The 21,317-nt window shown below is 38.5% G+C and overlaps 2 protein-coding genes across 5 annotated transcripts in view; one reads left to right on the forward strand and one right to left on the reverse strand.

Annotated features, from left to right (window-relative positions):
• Nucleotides 1-2,149: 2,149 nt before the first annotated feature.
• Nucleotides 2,150-13,303, reverse strand: LOC100253524 (nudix hydrolase 26, chloroplastic). 4 transcript variants are annotated; one of them, XM_059738843.1, is made up of 8 exons: nt 13,190-13,303; nt 11,255-11,468; nt 10,957-11,136; nt 10,827-10,877; nt 3,625-3,717; nt 3,250-3,344; nt 2,438-2,552; nt 2,150-2,355 (listed from the first exon to the last, which is right to left on the reverse strand). In XM_059738843.1, exons 3-8 carry the CDS (start codon nt 11,020-11,022, stop codon nt 2,272-2,274), a joined length of 504 nt encoding a protein of 167 aa, XP_059594826.1. In that variant the 5' UTR covers nt 11,023-11,136; nt 11,255-11,468; nt 13,190-13,303; the 3' UTR covers nt 2,150-2,271. The 4 variants fall into 4 exon arrangements, with proteins under 4 accessions (XP_059594826.1, XP_010653080.1, XP_002263671.1 ...); XM_010654778.3 differs by lacking the exon at nt 11,255-11,468; XM_002263635.4 differs by having other exon boundaries at nt 10,957-11,461.
• A 94-nt stretch (nt 13,304-13,397) lies between these two features.
• Nucleotides 13,398-21,317, forward strand: part of LOC100248418 (uncharacterized) — a 58,440-nt gene continuing 50,520 nt past the window's right edge. The window contains 11 exon segments of the mRNA XM_002263708.4: nt 13,398-13,571; nt 14,004-14,149; nt 14,254-14,338; nt 15,060-15,099; nt 15,199-15,447; nt 16,767-16,866; nt 16,944-17,018; nt 18,187-18,285; nt 18,536-18,652; nt 18,767-18,882; nt 19,098-19,197. Coding sequence (XP_002263744.2) covers nt 14,018-14,149; nt 14,254-14,338; nt 15,060-15,099; nt 15,199-15,447; nt 16,767-16,866; nt 16,944-17,018; nt 18,187-18,285; nt 18,536-18,652; nt 18,767-18,882; nt 19,098-19,197 — 1,113 coding nt within the window. The 5' untranslated portion in view covers nt 13,398-13,571; nt 14,004-14,017.

Here is a 21,317-nt window from a genome sequence, read left to right on the forward strand (position 1 = left end):
TGAAAAGTAATAAATGGGCAATTCTTTGCAAATTAGAAATTGAGAAAGCCTATGATCACGTGGACTGGTCGTTTCTATTAGTGGTGTTGGAAAAGATGGGGTTTGGGGAAAAGTGGTGTAGTTAGATAAAGTGGTGTTTATCCACTGTTAGATTTTCAGTCTTGGTGAATGGAAGCCCTACTGGTTTTTTTCCAAAGCTCAAGGGGTATAAGGCAAGGAGACCCCCTCTCACCTTATTTATTCGTAGTAATGATGGAGACTTTCAGTTGTTTGCTGAAAAGAGCAGTTGCTGGAGGTTATTTGACACCTTGTTTGGTTCGAGGAAGAAGAGGTGAAAGAGTCCAAATCTGACATTTATTGTTTGCTGATGACACGTTGATTTTCTGTGAGGCTAAAGAGGAGCAATTGACATATTTGTGATGACTGTTAATATGGTTTGAGGCATTATCAGGGTTAAAAGCGAATATGGAAAAAAGTGATGATTCCAGTTGGTAGAATTGAGAATGTGGAAGAGTTAGCTGATGAGTTCGGTTATAAAGTGGGAATTTTTCCCTCCACCTAATTAGGAATGCCTTTGGGTGCTCCTTTAAATTTGTTGCTGCTTGGGATGGAATAGAGGAAAGATTCCGAAAGAGATTGGCTATGTGGAAGCGACAGTGCATCTCAAAAAGGGGGAGGATTACTTTAATTCGAAGTACTTTGTCCAATCTACCAATCTATTTTATGTTCATTTTCCAGTTGCCTAGGGCGGTTAGGATGAGATTGGAACAGAGACAAAGGGATTTTCTATGGGGTGGTGGGGCTCTTGAGCAAAAACCGCACTTAGTTAGGTGGCCGATTGTGTGTGAAGACAAAAGTAAAGGAGGGTTGGGGGTTAAGAGCCTTGGTCCTTTCAATAGGGCTCTCCTTGGCAAGTGGGTTTGGCGCTTTGCAAACGAAAAAAAGGCACTTTGGAACCAAGTGATTAGAAGAAAATATGGGGAGGAAAGAGGAGGGTCGAGTTCTTGTGAGGTTAGGGAGGCCTATGAAGTTGGGCTCTTGAAAGCTATTAGTAAGACGGGACAGCTAGTAACCCTTTTTTTTGGCTTTAAGGTGGGGGATGGTAAGAATGTGAGTTTTTGGAAAGATAAGTGGTGTGGAACCACCCTTTTTTGCAAGACTTTCCCTTCATTATTTGCTATAGCAACGTCTAAAGAGGCTTGGGTAAATGAAGTATAGACAACCGAGGAGAAAAGGAGGGAAGTTTAGACTCCTAGTTTCAATAGGTCTTTTAATGATTGGGAGATAGAGAAGTTGGAAGATTACTTTGTTACTTGGATGGGAAGATGGTTAGGGTGGATGGGGAGGATCGGGTGAGATGGATGGAATCAAAGGATGGGGTTTTTTCGGTAAAATCTTTGTATAGGGCTTTACAACCGGTGTCTCTTGCTTCTTTCCCTTCGAAGATATTTTGGAATTCTTGTGTGCAGCCCAAGATAAGTTTCTTTGCGTGAGAGGCTTCGTGGGGAAGAGTTCTAACCTTGGACCGTTTACAAAAGAGGGGTTGAGCTTTAGCAAATAGGTGCTTTTTGTGCCAAACGTGTGGGGAGTTGATTGACCACCTCCTCCTTCATTGTGAAAGAACAAGGGAGGTGTGGACATTGCTCCTCTTTTTTTTTTTTTGGAGTTTCTAAGGCCTTTCCTTTTTCGGTAAAGGAAACCTTTTTAGGTTGGAAGGACTCTTTTGTGGGCAAGAAGTGGAAGGTGGCGTGGCAACTGGGACCGTTATACTTGTTTTGGGTTATTTGAAAGGCTAGGAATTCAATTGCTTTTGAGGACGGTGTGTTGTCCATTTAAAAACTAAAAGTTTCTTTTGTGTATTTACTTTGATCGAAAACCAAATTGTGGATAAAAGATGGTCTTTCGATCTTAATAGATTTTATAGAATGAGTGTGTTTGCGTTAAGGGACAGAGTTTTTTGTGTTTTCATTGTTGGGTTGGGTCCTTTTGTAAGGGGGTGAGGCTATCTATATTGTAACTCTGTGAGTTGCTTCTTTAGCGCCTCTTTGCTATACATTTTTTTGCTTATTCCTAAAAAAATAAAAAAATAAAAAGATTACCCAAAAAGGCCAAAGGAAAGAGAAAAGAGAATATAAAGAGATCTACCATCTCAAGAATGGCCAGCTGCCGCAAATTTGTTTTAATCATTCCATGAAGTTCTCAAGAAACCGAGTAACCATGTATTTCTATGATTTATTCAATTAGCTTTAGTCTTTTCAGACAGCACTGCGGTCAATCCTCAGGAGAATCTTTTTGAAGGTGGGGAGCAAAAACTGTCAAAACTTCTCTGTAAACAGGCTTCTTGAAATCCACAGCCTGTACAAAAAGTGGAAGAAAAATATGAAAATATTGATAATTTTAATACTAGTATGGAATGATGGTGTTAAGTTCTACCCACAAGCTCAACTACTTGATCCGGTGACATCCATGACCACTCGCCAAACTCAGCTTTTGCAGTCTCATCACCCAAGAGATTGATTTCCTCTTCCTTTCCAGTGAATTTAAGAAGAAACCTGCATAAGTTCCCATTAAGAAAATTTTAGTGACATGAATGAGTGCAGATCAGAGAGACGCACACAAAGCACTGTTGGTCGACCATAAGTGAGAACCAAAATGAAGTCAGGCTGGGATATGATTATTAGTTCCGATTATCAATTCAATCAGAGATCATATATGCAAGTTCAACTCAAAAATGAGGTTGGGTAGGGATGTGATTGATAGTTCTAAGTAGCAATTCAACTGGAGAAGATATGTGGGAGTAAATTTGCCATTCAAACCTAGCCTAGCCCACAGATTCCCCCTCCCCTGCTGTTGATATCTTCCCTATGGAGACACAACAGATTCCATTACACTACTAGAGCTGGTGGGTGTGTATAAATAAAAGTAGAGAACCACCAGTGCATTGCAACATGAGACTATATTATCCCAATTCAAACAAAGTGGAAATAGACCCTTCACTTGTATAGACTCTTGGATTAAAATCTTAAGAACTGTGCACTTGTGTTATAAAAGTGTATGATTATTAGTGCATCACAATTTGTAAAATAACTTATATTAAAACTTAAAAGTTAAAAATGACTTTAGTAAATCAAATCAATGACTTAATATAATTTAATAACTTAACCGCTTTTAAGTCATTAAATATTAAGTTTTACACCTCTCAGAGAAACACCCAATTACAAAAGTAAATAACACATCTAATGCACTCACCACTTCTGTACTTGACCTTTCCAGTCTGATCCCCATTGATTTTTAAGTCTTTCTCTGACTTGTGGCGGGAAATCATATGTCACCCAGTAGGGTACCTGCATAAGAAACAAGAGCCACAATTTATTTTGGCAAGGGAAGCAAAATAGGAAAATAATCTGGCCTAAGCTTTCTGCTGAAAGAGGTATTTCATTGCAACATACTTCTAATTAGGTAATCTTAGTTAGGGTAAAAAGCTTGACATAGAGTAGGAAACACAGGATGTGAAGACATTTTAGCTCTAAGATTAAATAGAGTGACAAAGAAATTTAACAAAAGACCAAAAAAAAATCTACCCAAATTCATTATAGTGCAAAACTAGAAATTGCACATCCAAACCTCTGCAAGAACCTCTGCTGAAGCAACTCCTGTCTCTTCCTTTAATTCCCTCATGGCAGCATTTCTCGGATCTTCACCCTCATCAATACCACCCTGTTCAACAATCATATTAAATACTTTTCAAACTGATACAAAAGAAACATAATCTTTCAACAAGGGGAATATCATGTTGTATAAGATTTGATGAACAGCAGAAGACAACTGTGGGTGGTAGCAAACTTTATATTATCACTTCTAAAATAATTACCATAGCTGCATACTGTCTATCATTAACTTTTTCAGTGACAAAAATCACAATGCTTTTGTCAACAAATGCCACCCCTTCCCTAAGCATGAAAAAGGAAAAATCACCATAATTTTGCTCCCTTTAATATATGCATCACACAAACAACATGCAAAAATATTTCAAAATTATCAGGAAAAAAAAAAAAGAAATCTTAATTGGAGTTTCATTTCTTTAAACAATAGATCTAACTGATAGTGGTAAACTGAAACAAACCAAGCAAAGGTTGAGATCTGGTGTCAATCAAGTTGGTCCAAATTCTCAGATTAAAAACTTGTTTAGAACACAGATTGAAAATGGCACCCAACCCATGCATGGGAAAACTACTCCTTGTATTTTTGCACAAGATACAAGAAGGAAGGCGAACTCAATTCTAAACACGTCTGCTGTTAATAACAACAAATTTCTAATACTAGCATCAATTAGCAAAAAAGAGAAGATTGAAGGAAAGGGTCTCATAATCACAAATAAGCCATTTCTTTCTCATTCCAAAAAAGCAAATAATGTTAATAAAAAAGGTCCTCAGACCATCACAATACAAAGGAGTTAATTACAAGGCATAGGCATAAGACTGAGAGCACTCAGCTTGCATTTAGTTCATGTCAAGCTGTCCAGAGTTGTAAAATAATTTGGTAATGCCAATATTTTTTAAAAAGCCTTCATGAAGTTTTCCTGGTGGCCTCTGATAAGCCACCTATACTAGATGGTTTCAAAGTGTACTGGACAGTCTCGAGATTCTGGACTAGTCCATGCACATACAACCAAGAGCCTGTAGTAAGGGTTCATTAGAGTCCTCCAACTAGTATGAAAAATGAGGCCTACTCCCCTAAATGATGTATTGGTGGTAGCAGTCGATAGGATTTGCATGAAGAAACTCCTGCCTGTTTCTTGGAGCATTATATACAGGAATTAATGGGTCATTTTTGGAAAATTGCATCTTTCTCACTAAACATTCTATCCTTTTACTAACTAATTTTATCATCAGAGATTTCATGGTGACATCAATACTAAGGTCTAAGGATCCAAACATTGGTTCCAATCCCAAGAGGGGCCAATTCCAGACCCTATATTTACAAACTAATGTCAAAACACAAATCCAAAATTTAAACTTGCCAGTCATAACATATCATAGAAACCATTATTGTCATCCAAAGCATCATATCCCAAGTAATTCAGTACAAGTTCTCACTATAATCCCACAAGTTCACATTAGAACACCTACATCGCGTTGATTGATTGTCAATGATACAAAAGAAAACACAAGGAGGTACTTTTCAATTTTTTCCCTTCTCCCCATTTAGAAAATAAACATAACAAAAGTGTGGGCATCAATTATAGAAAAAAAATTGTATGGAGTCAGTTCTCTTCAAGCTACAAATTTCACCCAAAAGCTTAAAAAATGAGAAGAGGGGGAAGCGGGTTTGCTATGGAATCCAAGTTCTTTGAAACCTCAATAGAGGAGGTTGGAGAGAAGCTTTTAGGAAAAATCCTTGAGAAAAGCGAAGGTTTTTCTTCGTGGATTAAGTTTGGGGAGCTAAGTTTGTGTTGTTTGTTGAGAGGAGTGGAAACTTGTTGCAGGGATGAAGTTGGGAGGCGGTGCAACAAAGCTTGGGTGGAAAATGGTTGAAAGTTTAGTTTGGAGTAACAAGCAAACAATGCAGGAAGGTTTATTCTCTGTGTGATTAGTTTTGTGGAAGCTAAGAGATTTTCTTTTTGTTTTCTTGAATAAAGAGGGCTACCCGAGGGGATGGTCTATTTTGGTTGAGAAACTTTGCCAACTAGGTGTGGTTCCCTCCTTTGAAGTGGGGTTCTCTCCAGGTACAGACGACTCAAGGTGAGTGGAATTAGGGGGCATGCCAAAGGAGGTAATGAAAGGATCATATGCCGATGTTGTTAGGAAAGCTCATGGTTGGGTGGGTGAAGCAGTCTGGATCTAGGCTAGGTCTAAGGAGGTGCAATGTAGAAAGGAACATTTGAAGTGATGTTTGGTTGGGAGTTGGGGTGATGGTTTTGAGCCAAGTCTAGAGTTAGGCTTGCTGAATAGTTGGGTGGCTGTTAACTAGCCTTTGAGGGGGGCAGTCAAAACTTCCTTCTTAGGGAGAGCCTTGGTCTTATTTGACTCTAAGGAGAGCTCTAATGCTGAGAGGGTAACGGGCTTAATAAGCTTTAAGGATAAGGTGCAACAAATGCATTGGTAGTCTCCCGAGGTAGGATGTTTCCGGAAAGAAGTGCACACTAAAGAAGTATGGGTGAGAGTGGTTGGTCTCCCTCTACACTTTTGCTGCTAAGAGATTTTTAGGAAGATTATAGATGGTTATGGTGGCTTTGTTGCAATAGATGAGGAAATTGCTCGTCTTCGTCACTTGCAGTGGGTTGGGGTGTTGGTGTATTCAAATGGGAGTGTAATGTTGGGGTCAATGTAGGTGGTGGAGGATGGTGTTGTTTGTGCTATTCAGTTATGGTGGGAAGTCCCACCTTGGCTCTCTTTTGTGGAGCCAAAGGGCGTGTCCAATGGCTTGAAGGTTAGAGTTGAGGGTAAGGCTCATGCACAACCTAGTGAGGGCATGAGGAGGTAGGGCCTATTGATGCAAAAAGTGATTTAGCGTGTGTTGTCTTCTAATTGCCTGGGAAGGGCGATAGGTATGGAGGAGGCTGTAACTTTTGAAAAAGAGATGGTAGAGGGGTTAGGGGGCACTAATGATAGGGGGAGTTCTTTAGGTTTTGGTGGGTACTGTTTGGACAGGGTGAGCCTTAAGGCTCCTCTTGCAGGGGTTGATAGTGGAATGACAAGTTTGGGTCTTAGCACTATGATTGGAGCCCATTTTCCCTTGGGTAGCAACAATGTGGAGGCCTAGTCTTGTGGAGGCCCAATGGATGTGTTTTTAGAGAATGGGTTGCTTGATGTGGGTCGGGTATGTTTGGGCCAAGAAGCTTCGAACATGAAGGGCTTTTTAAAGGGAGAGAGGGCCCCTTGGATATCCATGTTGGAGATGGTGGTTCTGATGAAGGTGGAAGGTTGGGATTGTTCTCAACCCCGACTTTTTCGTCGCCCACTCTTTGTCTTTTGCTTATTGATGAAGCCCTTGTGAAGGAAGTGATAATATTTTTAGCGAAAGGAGATGTAAATTTTCGACTCCAATTTGTTTGAGCGGGAATGGGTCTTCTTCTTTGGCTTCTTCCTTGTCCAATGACAAGGATTTTTCTTCAGGGAGGACTGAAAGCTTGGTTCCATGGAGAGAGTAGGATGTGGATCTCTTAAAATAAGGCAAGGGTGATGCTTCCGTGTGGGATAGGGTGGAAGAGAGGGTGAGGAGAAGACTTGCGCTTTGGAAATGCCAATATATTTCCAAAGGTGGGAGACTCATTCTCATAGAGAGCACGATGGCTAGTATGCCTTTGTATCAAATTTCCCTTTTCCGTATGCCCAAGTCAGTTGCACGGAGGTTAGAAAAATTGCAAAGGGATTTCCTTTGGGAAGGAGGAAATTTGGAGAGGAAAGTTCACTTAGTTAATTGGGAGGTAGTTTGTGCGGAGAAGGAGAAGGGAGGCCTTGGCTTAAGGAAGTTAGTCCTGTTGAACAAAGCTTTGTTGGGTAAATGGATATGGAGATTTGCTTGTGAAAAGGAAAACCTGTGGAAGCAAGTGCTCTTGGCGAAATATGGGCAAGAGGGTTTTGGATGGAGGACCAAAAAGGTTAATAAGATGTTTGGAGTAGGGGTATGGAAGGCATAACTTGTTTCAACCTACTAAATGATATTTTCATTTTGAAAAAACACAAATTAGTTAGGTGTTTGGATAAAGTGTAATTCTTGCTTGTAAATTTTGTCTTTGGACATTTGGTGCACTACAGTCTCTATTGCTAGCACTCTTAGTGGAATGACAAGTTTGGGTCTTAGCACTATGATTGGAGCCCATTTTCCCTTGGGTAGCAACAATGTGGAGGCCTAGTCTTGTGGAGGCCCAATGGATGTGTTTTTAGAGAATGGGTTGCTTGATGTGGGTCGGGTATGTTTGGGCCAAGAAGCTTCGAACATGAAGGGCTTTTTAAAGGGAGAGAGGGCCCCTTGGATATCCATGTTGGAGATGGTGGTTCTGATGAAGGTGGAAGGTTGGGATTGTTCTCAACCCCGACTTTTTCGTCGCCCACTCTTTGTCTTTTGCTTATTGATGAAGCCCTTGTGAAGGAAGTGATAAGATTTTTAGCGAAAGGAGATGTAAATTTTCGACTCCAATTTGTTTGAGCGGGAATGGGTCTTCTTCTTTGGCTTCTTCCTTGTCCAATGACAAGGGTTTTTCTTTAGGGAGGATTGAAAGCTTGGTTCCATGGAGAGAGTAGGATGTGGATCTCTTAAAATAAGGCAAGGGTGATGCTTCCGTGTGGGATAGGGTGGAAGAGAGGGTGAGGAGAAGACTTGCGCTTTGGAAATGCCAATATATTTCCAAAGGTGGGAGACTCATTCTCATAAAGAGCACGATGGCTAGTATGCCTTTGTATCAAATTTCCCTTTTCCGTATACCCAAGTCAGTTGCATGGAGGTTAGAAAAATTGCAAAGGGATTTCCTTTGGGGAGGAGGAAATTTGGAGAGGAAAGTTCACTTAGTTAATTGGGAGGTAGTTTGTGCGGAGAAGGAGAAGGGAGGCCTTGGCTTAAGGAAGTTAGTCCTATTGAACAAAGCTTTGTTGGGTAAATGGATATGGAGATTTGCTTGTGAAAAGGAAAACCTGTGGAAGCAAGTGCTCTTGGCGAAATATGGGCAAGAGGGTTTTGGATGGAGGACCAAAAAGGTTAATGAGACGTTTGGAGTAGGGGTATGGAAGGAGATTTTAAAGGAAAATGATTGGTGCTAGGAAAATATGGTGTTTACTGTTGGAAATGGCACCAAAATCAGATTCTGTACTGGTCTTTGGTGCGGTTGTATAGTGTTGTCCCAAAGATTCCCTCACCTTTATGGCATGGCTGCTCATAGAAACGCCACGGTAGAAGAAATGTGGGATCAGAATGTCGGTCAAGGAGGTTGGGATTTAAGGTTTATGAGGGATTTCAATGATTGGGAATTGGATATGGTAGGTAACTTGCTTCATGTTTTGAGGAGCTATAAACCTACTTTAGAGGAAGATTCAGTCTATTGGAAGGGAGGAAGAAATGGGCAGTTTAAAGTCAAGGAAGCATACAATTTGGTGGTCAATACCGTTGTCACCGGCTTTCCGAAAAGTAGCATTTGGGTAGATAAAGTTCCAACTAAAATAGTGTTTTTTGCTTGGGAGGCCACTTGGGGGAAGGTGCTTACGTTAGATAGGCTCTAGAAAAGCGGGTGGCAACTCCCGAATTGTTGTTTCTTGTGTGGTTGTGAAGAGGAAACTATAAATCACATTCTCATACACTGTATAGTGGCAAAAGTCCTGTGGGATATGGTCTTTGCTTTGTTTGGTGTTTAGTGGGTCTTTCTAGAAACTGTAAAGGAGGTCTTATTGAGCTGGAGGGGCCCTTTTGTAGGGAAAAAAAGGAAAAAGATATGGAAGTCTATCCCGTTGTACATTTTTTGGACGCTTTGGAAGGAAAGAAATAGGCGAGCATTTAAGAGGGGGGGGGGGGGGGGGGGGGGGGGGGGGAGTGATAGCAATTCAGAAACTAAAAAATTTTTTTTGTTTGTAATTTATGGTGTTGGGCTAGATTGTATAGTGGAGAGAATTCGCTATCCCTTTTAGGCTTCTTGGAGCGGTTAGCCTCCAGCTAAGGGTTGGTGGGGTTTTTTGCTTTTCTTTTTGGTTGTGAGGCTTAGCTGGTTTGTATACTCCTTGTATACTTTGTGGCTTTTCGGCCTCTTTTTAATATATTCAGCGCTTATCTATCAAAAAAAAAATAAGGCAAGGGTGATGTTTACAAGTCTTTGCGTATGATTTTTGGCGAGGGCTTGGTTGTGAAAGCCCTAAAGAATCAATCCAAGGGTACCAAGACTGCGAACTTAGAAGTGTGCAATGAGGAGGGGGGCTTTAGATTTTGAGAGCCCTAGTAAGGGCCCCATGGAAGCAAATAGTCTCTCTGATCTATCCTTTTAGAAATTTTCTCTTAGCAATTTTTTGGGATTGCTAGTGGACAGGCATGAGAAGGAAATTGCATCCCTACTAAGAAAGATGGAATACAAAAAGGGGTGTAGAGTTTCAGCTAGGAAGAAAAGGCCCTCCTCCACATCCTGCTTGGTTAGGGAGCTTCATAATTTGGAATGCTTGGTCAAATAAAGCAATTCAATATACTTGGATTCTTAAACTTAGAGGTTCTTACTTTTTTTTTTTTGTGTACTTTTAGGAGGATCTCTTATTCTTCTTTGTACTTATTTTACTTACCTCAATATACTATACCATTGTTTCTCATCAAATAAATAAATAAATAAATACTACAATTCAAACAAAAGAGAGAGAAGTTGGAAGAGTAGGTGGGAATTGGTTTGAAAGTGACTTTATAGGCTGTGGTTTTTGGGTAAGGAAGTGTGATTGTCGCAATAGTGGGGTGTTTTAGGTTAGTCTCACCCGAGAGTTTGTTAATTATGGTTTCTTTGTGGTTTTAGACTCTAGGGTGAAGTCTCTCGTTTTGGGCGTTGGTTTGTTGTCTCTCTTTCTCTTTGCTTGTTTTTAATTGCTAATTGTATACTCTATGTGTACTTTGTACACCTTTTTTGTGCACTTTAAATATATTTGCTTTGTTTACCTATCAACAAACTAGCAGTTAAGTGGAGGCTTCAAATTTTTCCCTCATATCCAAAATGAAAAATCAAACATTCTTAACTTCATTCCTTTTCTTTCTTTTTCCTCTATTTTCCCAATAACCAAACACAAAGAGTTCCATAACCAAGACAAAACCTAGTTGAGAATTAAAATACCAAAGAAACCCAAGTCACATCAACTAAAATTACTCCAAATCACCTGCGGCATTTGCCATGCATCAGGTATATCAAGCCTTGAAGCAGCAAATATCTGCAAAATCAAACCAAATAAGCAATAAATTTCACATACATATACATACATGTACAAAGAGCATTAGCAAGAGATAAACCTTCTTAGAAGGATTGATTAGACAAACACCAACATTTCTTCTATAGCCTTCAGGTGGGGATTCCATGGATGAAGATGATGAGATTGCAGTGTGAGACCTCTTACACAAGAGTGGCTGATTAGTGAACTTTTGGAATTTACAAGGGTAATTCCAGGAAATTAGAGTAGGATTTGCAACAACCTGCAAACGTTGGTGTGAAAATGGTGAAGTACAGAAGAGGAATCGTTGGCACAATGTCATTCCACCCATTACTCTGTAAATCTTGTTCAAAGGGCTTAGACCGTTTTCCCGTACTTACTAGTGAGAGAGAATATAAGTTGGGGGTTTTTCCTTGTACTCTTGTGTTCTGTGTTGCTTGTTCCCTATCTAATCTCGTGAGGCTTGAAAAGGGTTGGCTTAGAGGGCTTCTAAGCTCCTCATATTGCGAAAAACATGTGCCAAAATGTTGGTGGTGTGACAGTAGTCTCTTCTGAAATTAGGGTTCTCATCCTCATCTCCATCTCACCTGAACACTGTACTCATTATGAAGTCACACCCTTCAATGTATTATCCCTATGTTTAACAGCTTCAAAGAGCAATCACAAGCAAAAAGGGACTGCATTCTATAACTTGATTCAGATGGAAGACGCATAGAAGACAGAACACCACAATCCAATGTATACTTGTTAGAATTAATGTTTATTTGGTTACAACAAGAAGCAACATCATTAAAAACTAACTCAGAGACTAAAACACAAAACCATAATCTTATGTCTGTCAAAAGATTAATCAATTTTTTCATCAAGGAAAAAATTTACCTTGTGAACCTCCAACAACCTTGTAAAACAATTTTCAAAACCATTAAAATTAAAGGCAAACTCATGACAACATAAAGATATTCTCACATTGGAGTCTAGAGCTTCAAAGATTGAGAGAGGAGTTTATAAATTACCATTTCCAAAAATTATAAAAACAACGAAACTAAGTTTTAAAAGGAAAAGTATAATTAAAATTCAGTTGTTAAAGAGGGCAAAAAAACAACTCCAACACATGATTTTTTAAGATATTTTAACCAAGTCCACCAGGTCTAATCAAAATTTGAAACAAAATACACCTTTTCATATATTCTCACATGATTTTTGTATACGTCTTGCATACGTAGGTGTGTAGCATCCTTGCTTGATATTTATGAAATTCACCTTTAAACTTATCAATATATAATTATGCAAGGTAATGTTCCTAAAATTCTAGCGTGTGCTGTTCTGCAAAATGAAATCCTAGAATTCAAAACTACCAGTAATAGCAATGGTCAAAATTTCCAGCAATAGCAATAGCATTGACAAGTTAAAAACATTCAAAGAGAAACCCAATAGAGCAATAAAAGGAAACAACATTTTCATTCCTATGTTGTATATTTTGCTTCCAATAAATTTAATTAGTTAGTTAATTAATTAATTAAGTTTTCAATAGATAAATAATAAAAATAAAAACCACCCAAACAGTCAGTTTGAGTTTTATGTAAAATGGCATTTTTCTGTATTCACAAATTCTTAGTGGTAGAAAATTTTAAAATTCAAATATTTAATTATTTTTTCACATTTTCTCAGAATCTAAATTAAAATCATTTTTATACAAGAAAACATTCCCAAATGGAAAAGATGGTCAATCTAACAGAAATTTCAGTCTTAGCTCTAATCCAAACTTGCAATAGTACCACGCTGTTCAAAGAGAAACCATATATTTAAAAAATTCCAGCAATAGCATTTCCAAGTTATATAAAGCACTCAAAATGAAATCCGACCCTCTGTTTGGTTACCAAGGAAATGAAGAAAAATAAAAGAAAATCACATTTTGCTGCCAAATTTTTTACCGATAGTCGGTTTTGAAGGTTGAATCTACCCAACGTGTAGATATGAGGCCCCTTGCCTTCGCAGTGCCTGCCCTAAAACCAATTGTTACGTAGCCATTGGGTAGAGTTAAAAACCGGCTATCAACGGGAGGGTGCCCAAGTGCTTATAAGCCCAACTACTAAACTTCAATTTGGCAACGTGGGACTCAACTGGGTCGTTACAGTAAGCCAAAGAGACATACGAGTTTTAAGTAAAGTAGAATTTCCTGTATTCTTGAGCCTAGATGGTGAAAATTATATGATTCAAATTTTCTTTCATTTTCTCATTATTTTCTCAGCACCCAAATGATTATACCTAACCTGGATATAATTTGATTGAATTTGGAATAGAGATTGCTGTAGTACCTTGAACTGAGAGATGAATCTAAATGCAGCGTTTGGAGACTGAATGATCGAATGCTTTTGTGTGGATGGCAATCGGCCCTCTTATCCTGCAGGCAGGAAAACCCTAAAGCGAACGGTACACCCTAAATTTAGCATCAGTCGGTGATGATGGGCTGAGCCTGGGCCAGCCCAAGTTTTTACTATCGGGCTGCGAGCGGGCTTATTTCTAACCCTGGAAAAAAAAAACATTAAAAATATTGAAGTGTCTCTCGAAATAGACCCGGGGAAAAAAAAACATTGAAAATTAAAACTTACCCAGAGAAGCACAAAGTCGAGATCTAAACCAGCAGAGGCAACAGCTCTGCGAGGCGGGGGATCGCCGTCGACCCATCACCGACTAGTGGTAAGATGTCCTCCATTTTCTTCTGCAGATTCTAGTCCTCCACTTGTCCTAAAAACTCCTGGCAATTCTTTCTCGACATAATGTGGAAATCCTTCCATTTACTTGTTTGGGAAACATTGAATTGCAAGTCCAAATCCTGATCCAACTCCATGTCCGAACAACCTGTTGGATTTCAAATTATTCTGGTTAGAAAGGAAGCAATGGCTTCTTGGGAAGTCAATCAAAACTCATTTTGTCATGGAAACCTAACCAAGTAACTAAGCCCCAAGACTTTTTTTCCGGGATTTTAGTCCATGCAATATGAAATGGGAGTCTAAATTGATTTGGTTTTTCTAGAAATCATTTATCAAGTGCTCTCTCTCTTCTTTTTTAGTTGATAGAATCCATTATGCTACTTTCTTATGATCCATATCTTGTTATAAACATCTTTAGGAAACAGGAAAGAGATGCTGCGTTTAAGAACTTTTCGTCCGACAAATGATAAAATTGTTAAGATTCAGCTTCATCCGACTCACCCATGGCTCGTTACAGCAGATGCATCCGATCATGTTTCTGTTTGGAATTGGGAACATCGCCAGGTTTTCTTTCCTTTTATTTATTGTCTTTATTTGGTTTTATTTACCAGTCTATGTTCTTATTGCTAATCTAATATATCATTTCACTTTTTCCTTCTGTATTGCAGGTAATTTATGAACTAAAAGCTGGTGGCATTGACGAGAGGCGTTTAGTTGGTGCCAAGTTGGAGAAGCTTGCTGAGGGGGAATCAGGTAGAAATACTTCTCAAATTTGAATTACTTTTTACCAATGTATTTTATATTTTATTTATTTTTACATTATCGGGAATGGCTAAGCAAAAAGTGATGAGCACTGCAGTTATTGTTGTCTGGCAACTGGAAGAGAATTTGATATTTTTCAGTGATATGCTTCTGTTGCAATTACACACTGATGCCCAATTTGGTTTTCCTCAAATATCTACCATGTAACTAGTTGTAATTGCCTAACTTACATGGGTTTTCATTTTCTAATTGGCTTGTGATCACCAAAATAGTGATTCATGTTCGCCTAATAATAGTCTTAGTCATTTTCTCAAAATGTGCTAGCAATTGTGGATTAACACTGGAATTTCAATTAGTTTAGTTGAGAGTTGGGGGATGGATGATTATTTGCCACAGTTTGAATTGCACTTTAGTTTGAACTACTATAAAAAGGACCTTATAAAGCCTTATACTTTATAAATAATGTAAGACTCAAGAAACTAGCATCAACTTAAGTACCTAAGCAATCCTGTGGAAACATAGATCAAATCGAGTTTTTATGAACTGTATGCTGTATTCTTGATGCTAAGAGTTTTCCGTATATTGTTATGTGCTATGCTAAAGAGCACATACATTGTTTTTTTATTCTACTACCAAGTTTTTTCTATATTGCTGATAGGAATACAATTAAGAAGTTTCCTTCCTATTCATGTTGTCTGCATTTTGTTGGCAGAGCCTAAAGGGAAACCTACAGAGGCCATGCGAGGAGGGAGGTAATTGATATGTATACCTGCCTTTTCATATTCTTTTCTACTTCTCTGGTTTCCTAAGGTGAAACCTGGACTGACTATGGGGCATATGTTTCCTTGAAGCGTTAAGCAGGTGGACTTTTATGATGATGATGTACGCTTTTGGCAACTTTGGCGCAACCGATCTGCAGCTGCTGAAGCTCCCTCAGCTGTTAATCATGTTACTTCAGCTTTTAGTTCCCCTGCTCCATCAACAAAAGGGAGGCATTTTCTTGTTATCTGCTGTGAGAATAAGGCTATATTTTTGGATTTGGTTACAATGCGTGGACGTGATGTACCAAAGCAAGAACTTGACAATAAGTCACTTCTCTGGTAAGTCATAATTAAAGCTGATATTTTAATGGCTGTTTATGTCACTGACAAATGCCATTTATCATTTATATGTTAAATGCCATCTGCTGATGCACTGTTGCGTACCAGTGCATGTCCAACATCTTATATTGGCTCAAATGCCTTGCAATACCTCAACCTCTGGTCATGTCTTGCTGCAATCCATACCCTGCCTCATCTAATGCATTGCCTCACTTTAGCTCACGTCCTTGCATTGGCTTAGCCCAACTCTGATCACCAACATGTCTATGCCCATGTCTTGGTGGTTGTGAATTCATGCCAACCCTCATGACTTTGAGTCTCCCCGTGGCATTGGTCCCATGGTTCATCTAGGTTGCTGCCTATGGTTCACACCCATAGTGCAGCCCTAGGAAATGCTCGTCACACTTTGCATGCTTTGAGGGTTAATGTTGCATGCGTCTATCATCCACTTTTTCTGTAGCCCCATGTCATGCTGCGCCATGCTTAGACATTCATTTCCATTGCACAAGACATTGTGCCCTTGTACCAAACCAACCAAGGCATGCCCATTATGTAGGGGTGCCATTGGATGTGTCTTGAGGCCATAGTAAGTCATCCTAGGCAATGCCCCCACATGGTCCTCTGAACACCATTTCCTCTTTAAAGAACATTTTAAGCTATTTTGGCTCTAGCAGAAGGAAATATCATTAGGGATGCTTGAGGAGATATAATGAAAATTTCTAACATTCTGTAAATTATTTTTGGGTCTTACCACCTCAACCTCCTTTTATCAAATCAAGCCATTGCTAGCCTTAGCTTACCTTGGCTGTGTTATGTTGCTGCTCATTTCATGCCATATTGCTACTCATGTGTGGGTGTGAAGCCACGTTGCTGCGTGCCTATTGTCTCATGCTTGAGCCATATTGTGGATGTGAGGCCGTATTGTTTCACATCCATGGCCTCATGGATGTGTCAACATGCTAAGTCATGAACCAAGTGCTGCCATGTTGCACACCTTTGGCCTTGTATCAATCACGCTCAAAGCCACCTTGTCTTAACTTTGGTATGCTACACTCATGCCTTAGGCCATGTACGCAAGTGCAAGGTTCCACTTGAGGGCCTTTTGCAGCACATTGGGGATCAAGGGGCTAACATAAGCCATCCTTCTCTTAGGTCCATTATTATAGTTCTCAAGTAGAAGATGGAGCATTTTATTTATGTATGTATTTATTTATATTTTTTTCTATGAATTATCTATTATCAAAGTTGGTCATATGTTTTTTTCCTTGTTCACATGTGTATGTTTGTGAATTCATTGGCACTTTTATTTGCTGTTGCAGTATGGAGTTCCTCTCCCGATCAGCAGGTGGTGATGCTCCACTCGTTGCTTTTGGTGGATCAGATGGTGTAATAAGAGTTCTTTCAATGATAACATGGAAGGTTTGGAAGTTCATTGATCTATCATTGTTAACTACCATTTTCAGTTGTATCATATGATACTGCTTGTTTCTTTGCAGCTTGTTCGAAGGTACACTGGAGGTCATAAAGGGTCCATTTCTTGTTTGATGACCTTCATGGCGTCTTCTGGGGAGGTAGTTCTTTATTTCCTGTAATGGAATTTATGTCATTGTATTTTACATCTTCCAGTTTGCATCACTAGGCTTTTGTTATATGTTTATTTCGAAATTTGTATTTAAGCAACTTGCTTAGGTTGAAATTTTGTCTCTCACAACTCACAAATTGATGTTTTTAACCCTTCCAAACCAAAATCCAGACCATTATTTGACCAAAACTGAAAAGAATGCTTCAATTCTGAATATAGGAGCCACTTTTTATTTATCATGGAAACAACATGGCCCTGAATGAACAGGCTAGCATGTAGCTCTCTTGGGTACAGATCAAACACAGGTCTGGATAAGGACCCTTAAACAAATGGAAATTTCTTGATTGAATAGGGAAATAACAAAAATCTATCTAATAGCTGGCTGCCGTTGCTTGCAAGTTGGATCAAGTTCATAGGGTCCACAAGATCACACATTTTATAAAACCATTAAACTGCTCATTCTCCTAATTGTTCTACTCTGATCTTTCATGGGAAGTGGATAAATTGAGGTTTTGCCTGAAAAATCATGGTGACTCAAGATTAAAAGAAAACTTGAAAGCTCTACCCAGATAAATCCCTAAGTTTCTGAACACATATCCTGTAAACTGCTCTTAATCCAAACTATTAGTAACACATTTTACCTCAACAGTAAGCCTGTTGATATTTCGACAGGTGAACTTGGAAACTCTAGATGGTGTGTCAAGTGGGAAGTCTTTTTTTGTATCTTATGGTCATTAGGAAGAAAAGTTTGAAACTTCTTAAGGGATTGGAACCCGCGGGTTTGCTGCATTGCAAATGGATACTTATTTTGGTGTTTTTTTAGTGACCTCAATATGCAAGTGGACAGTTCATATATTTAAGAACTTAGAGCTTATTGCTATGCTATTAAATAAACAAGTGGACAGTGCATTGCAAATAGATACTTATCTTGGTTTCTGTTTGTGTTAAGCATGGTTATCTTAGCTCAAGATGTTTAGCCTATTAAATAAACAACTTACCTAATGCTGCTTAGATGTTTTCCATTGTCCTTTAGCCAATGAAATAAATTTTACTTGGATAATAATTAGTATACAAACATACATGTTTCTGTATTTTTTAATTCATGTTGGCATGTAACTTCTTAACATATGTGTTCTTATGTTTGTATCTGAATTTAGGCACTTTTAATTTCGGGTGCTAGTGATGGTTTACTCATACTTTGGAGTGCAGACCATGGTCAAGATTCGCGAGAACTTGTACCCAAGCTGAGCCTAAAAGTATTTCCTTATTTCTCTAATTTTTCCTTCTTTTTCCTCTTTCAACATAACTTGTAACTAATAACTCTCTCTCTTTGTAAATTGGAGATTTATACTTACAGAGTCCTCTCTATTCTTTTACACAAATTTTCTTTTCCACACATGCAAGAACATTTTAAATCCTTTTCTGATGTATAAATGCAACAATTTGGTTTTCTTGAACTTGTAATATTGTTAGAAACCATTATTAATTTTGTGATAATACTGCAAGGCTCATGATGGCGGTGTTGTGGCTGTTGAGCTTTCTAGAGTGATTGGAGGTGCACCACAACTTATTACAATTGGTGCAGATAAGACCTTAGCTATTTGGGATACGATCTCTTTTAAGGTGGTGTATTAATGTTCTGAAACTTCTTGATTTAGCTTATGAAAAAGCACATCATCTAATTGGAAACTAGTGTTGGAGTTTCAGCATGATTTTCTTCTGTGTTTCTCTTATTAGGAGTTGCGGCGAATCAAACCTGTTCCAAAGCTGGCTTGCCATAGTGTGGCGTCTTGGTGCCACCCTCGAGCTCCAAACCTTGATATCTTAACTTGTGTCAAAGATTCCCACATTTGGTATGCATTTTCTCTTCCTGGCAATGTTGTTAAAAATTTCCATTAGTGTGTATTCTTTATTGCTGTGATTAGGGCAACTCGTTTAAACAGGAATTCTCATCTGATTTTAGAACAGTTGGATGAGGCTTGGTTGATGAAAATCATGACATAAGACAACATGCCATTTCTTTATTTATTTTCAAGGACCATCAGAAGTTTTATTTGCACTTTGGCAGGGCTATTGAACACCCAACTTATTCAGCTCTTACAAGACCATTGTGTGAACTTTCCTCCCTAGTTCCTCCACAAGTACTTGCTCCCAACAAAAAACTGAGGGTATGAGCTATACTTTGAGCTTTTCTTATCAAACTTTAGTTGGTGTTTTAGTTCTAGGTTTATGATGATTTTAGAATTAAAAGTTCCATTCCAATATTTGAAAGTTATGGAAGGAAAATTTTTGATCTTGGAGTGTTGTTCAATCATGTTTGGATTATATCTTGAGTGATGAGATGTTATTGTTACGTATCCTAGATACTTTAACATGCAATAAGGTAGCTTATGTAGATAAAATGTCTCTTTTTTCCTAATGGTAGCTTACGCAGATGTAATGTTTCTTTTCTGAATGGTTCTATGTTGAAATATCTACTTTTCTTTTTGTGAATATCTTTATATAAGGCTCAGTAACAGGAGCACCTTTGTGGTTAGAAAGGTTAGAAGGTGAGGGAAGGGTATCTGCAAAGGACTATCACCTGCCACAAATAATTTCAAAAGTGGATTTCACTAATGAATCTCACTTGCTTACTGTTTGAGAGTATGATATCCATCATGGGCCCAAACTTAAAAGCTTAAGCTATTAGGATTTGGGCCTACGATATAGATCATGCTCTCCAATACTTACAATAAAGAGAATACGTTATGAGAAAGATGTGTTTTTTTCTCCTTTCCTTTCCTTTGGTTTTTGTTTTTTTTTTTTAAATGTTTTTTTTGAGTGGGGGGTGGAGAGGGTGTTTGTTTTTCCCCCCTTCCCTCTCTTTGTTGCTGTGTGGTCCTATCTGAAATGGACTCTGAACATGCTCTTGATAACTGAATGCAAGAAGAATTTGCCTCCCTCTCCTGCCTTCTTCCTACCGGGTTGTAGTTAGTGTCACCATACAAAGCTCCCTGGATTGCTTCTTTGATATGCTTAAATGACTTATTAGAATGATTCCCTCCCCTTTATTTTCTTCTTCGCTTTTGAGATAGGAAACTAGCTTTTATTAATAAAAGGAGACCAAGAGAGTAAAGAGGGTTGGGTGTCACTGGTCTGCTGTTTTTTTTTTTTTCCTTCTTTCTGTGATGGGGATGAGTCACACTTCAAGGTGTATTCAAGAAAAAGAAGGAAAGGAAAAAAAGGGGAATGTTTTAGAATTTGGAAAGGTTTGGAATTCTCCTCAAAAAAGGGGGAAAAACAGAATTCTAAACTCAATTTTCTAAAATAATCTTTTTATCCTAAAGTTTCTATTTTGAGTCCTTAGAATCTAAGTCGTCTTTATTAGAAAAAGTAAGTTTCTAATTCTAATAAGGGATTTTTTTTAGAAGATTTAATAGTTTTAGGAAAGGAATAAGAGTTCTAATTAGTTACTATGTAGGTTATATTTACTTTCTATAGGCGCTTCATCAAGAACTTTAGCAGCCTTATAGCCTTTGGGTAGTTAAGAGGTACTTATTCATACTATTGGCTAGTGTGATTTCGAGGAGTATGAACCAAAGGCCTCTAAGGTCTTGAATCTGCTCAAATAGGAACCATCACTATCTTTTTGTTTGTCTAGTAGTTGCTATCCTACAACAAGAATGTTAATTTGGTACTTTATTATAAAGATTTTTCTCTCCAATCTGTTCCATCCATCAATGGGTTCATGTGAGAAAAGTGCTTGAATTAATATTATCTATGATTCGGTAAGTGGTGGTAGTGCTTTAGTATGAGTTATTAGAAAATAAGTTGCTTTCATAGCCGTTGCTAGCAATGCAATACTTGCTGTTGGAGGAATGAGTAAATCAAGGAAGAGAATGAGTTGGTGCTACATTGGAACTACACTGGACGTGCTTACTGTAGCCCTTAGAAGGGTTAGCAGGGAAAACGACCCTGTTGATTAAAGTAAAGGAGTAGGGATCTAGTGCTTTTGTAAATGGAAATGGGAAAAAAGTTCTTTTCCTTGAGAAGTTGGTTGGACTACACTCTTATAGAATTAGCGGATTTGTCTCAAAGAGCCGTTTGACGCGCCCATGAGAGAAAGCCTAGCCTTATCTTAACCTTCTGATCCTAGTTGGCTTGAGTAAGGCAGGCTACTTCTTAGCAATCTACAAAACATTGAACCAGATACAACATTGGTTAGCAAGTAATCCCTCTAGCCAAGACTAGTTGCCTTTTAGAGCCCTTCTTCACATCAAATGGATGATAAAGCATCAACCGATTCATT

This window comes from Vitis vinifera, chromosome 8 (genome assembly GCF_030704535.1).
Source record: "Vitis vinifera cultivar Pinot Noir 40024 chromosome 8, ASM3070453v1".
NCBI classification, from domain to species: domain Eukaryota; kingdom Viridiplantae; phylum Streptophyta; class Magnoliopsida; order Vitales; family Vitaceae; genus Vitis; species Vitis vinifera.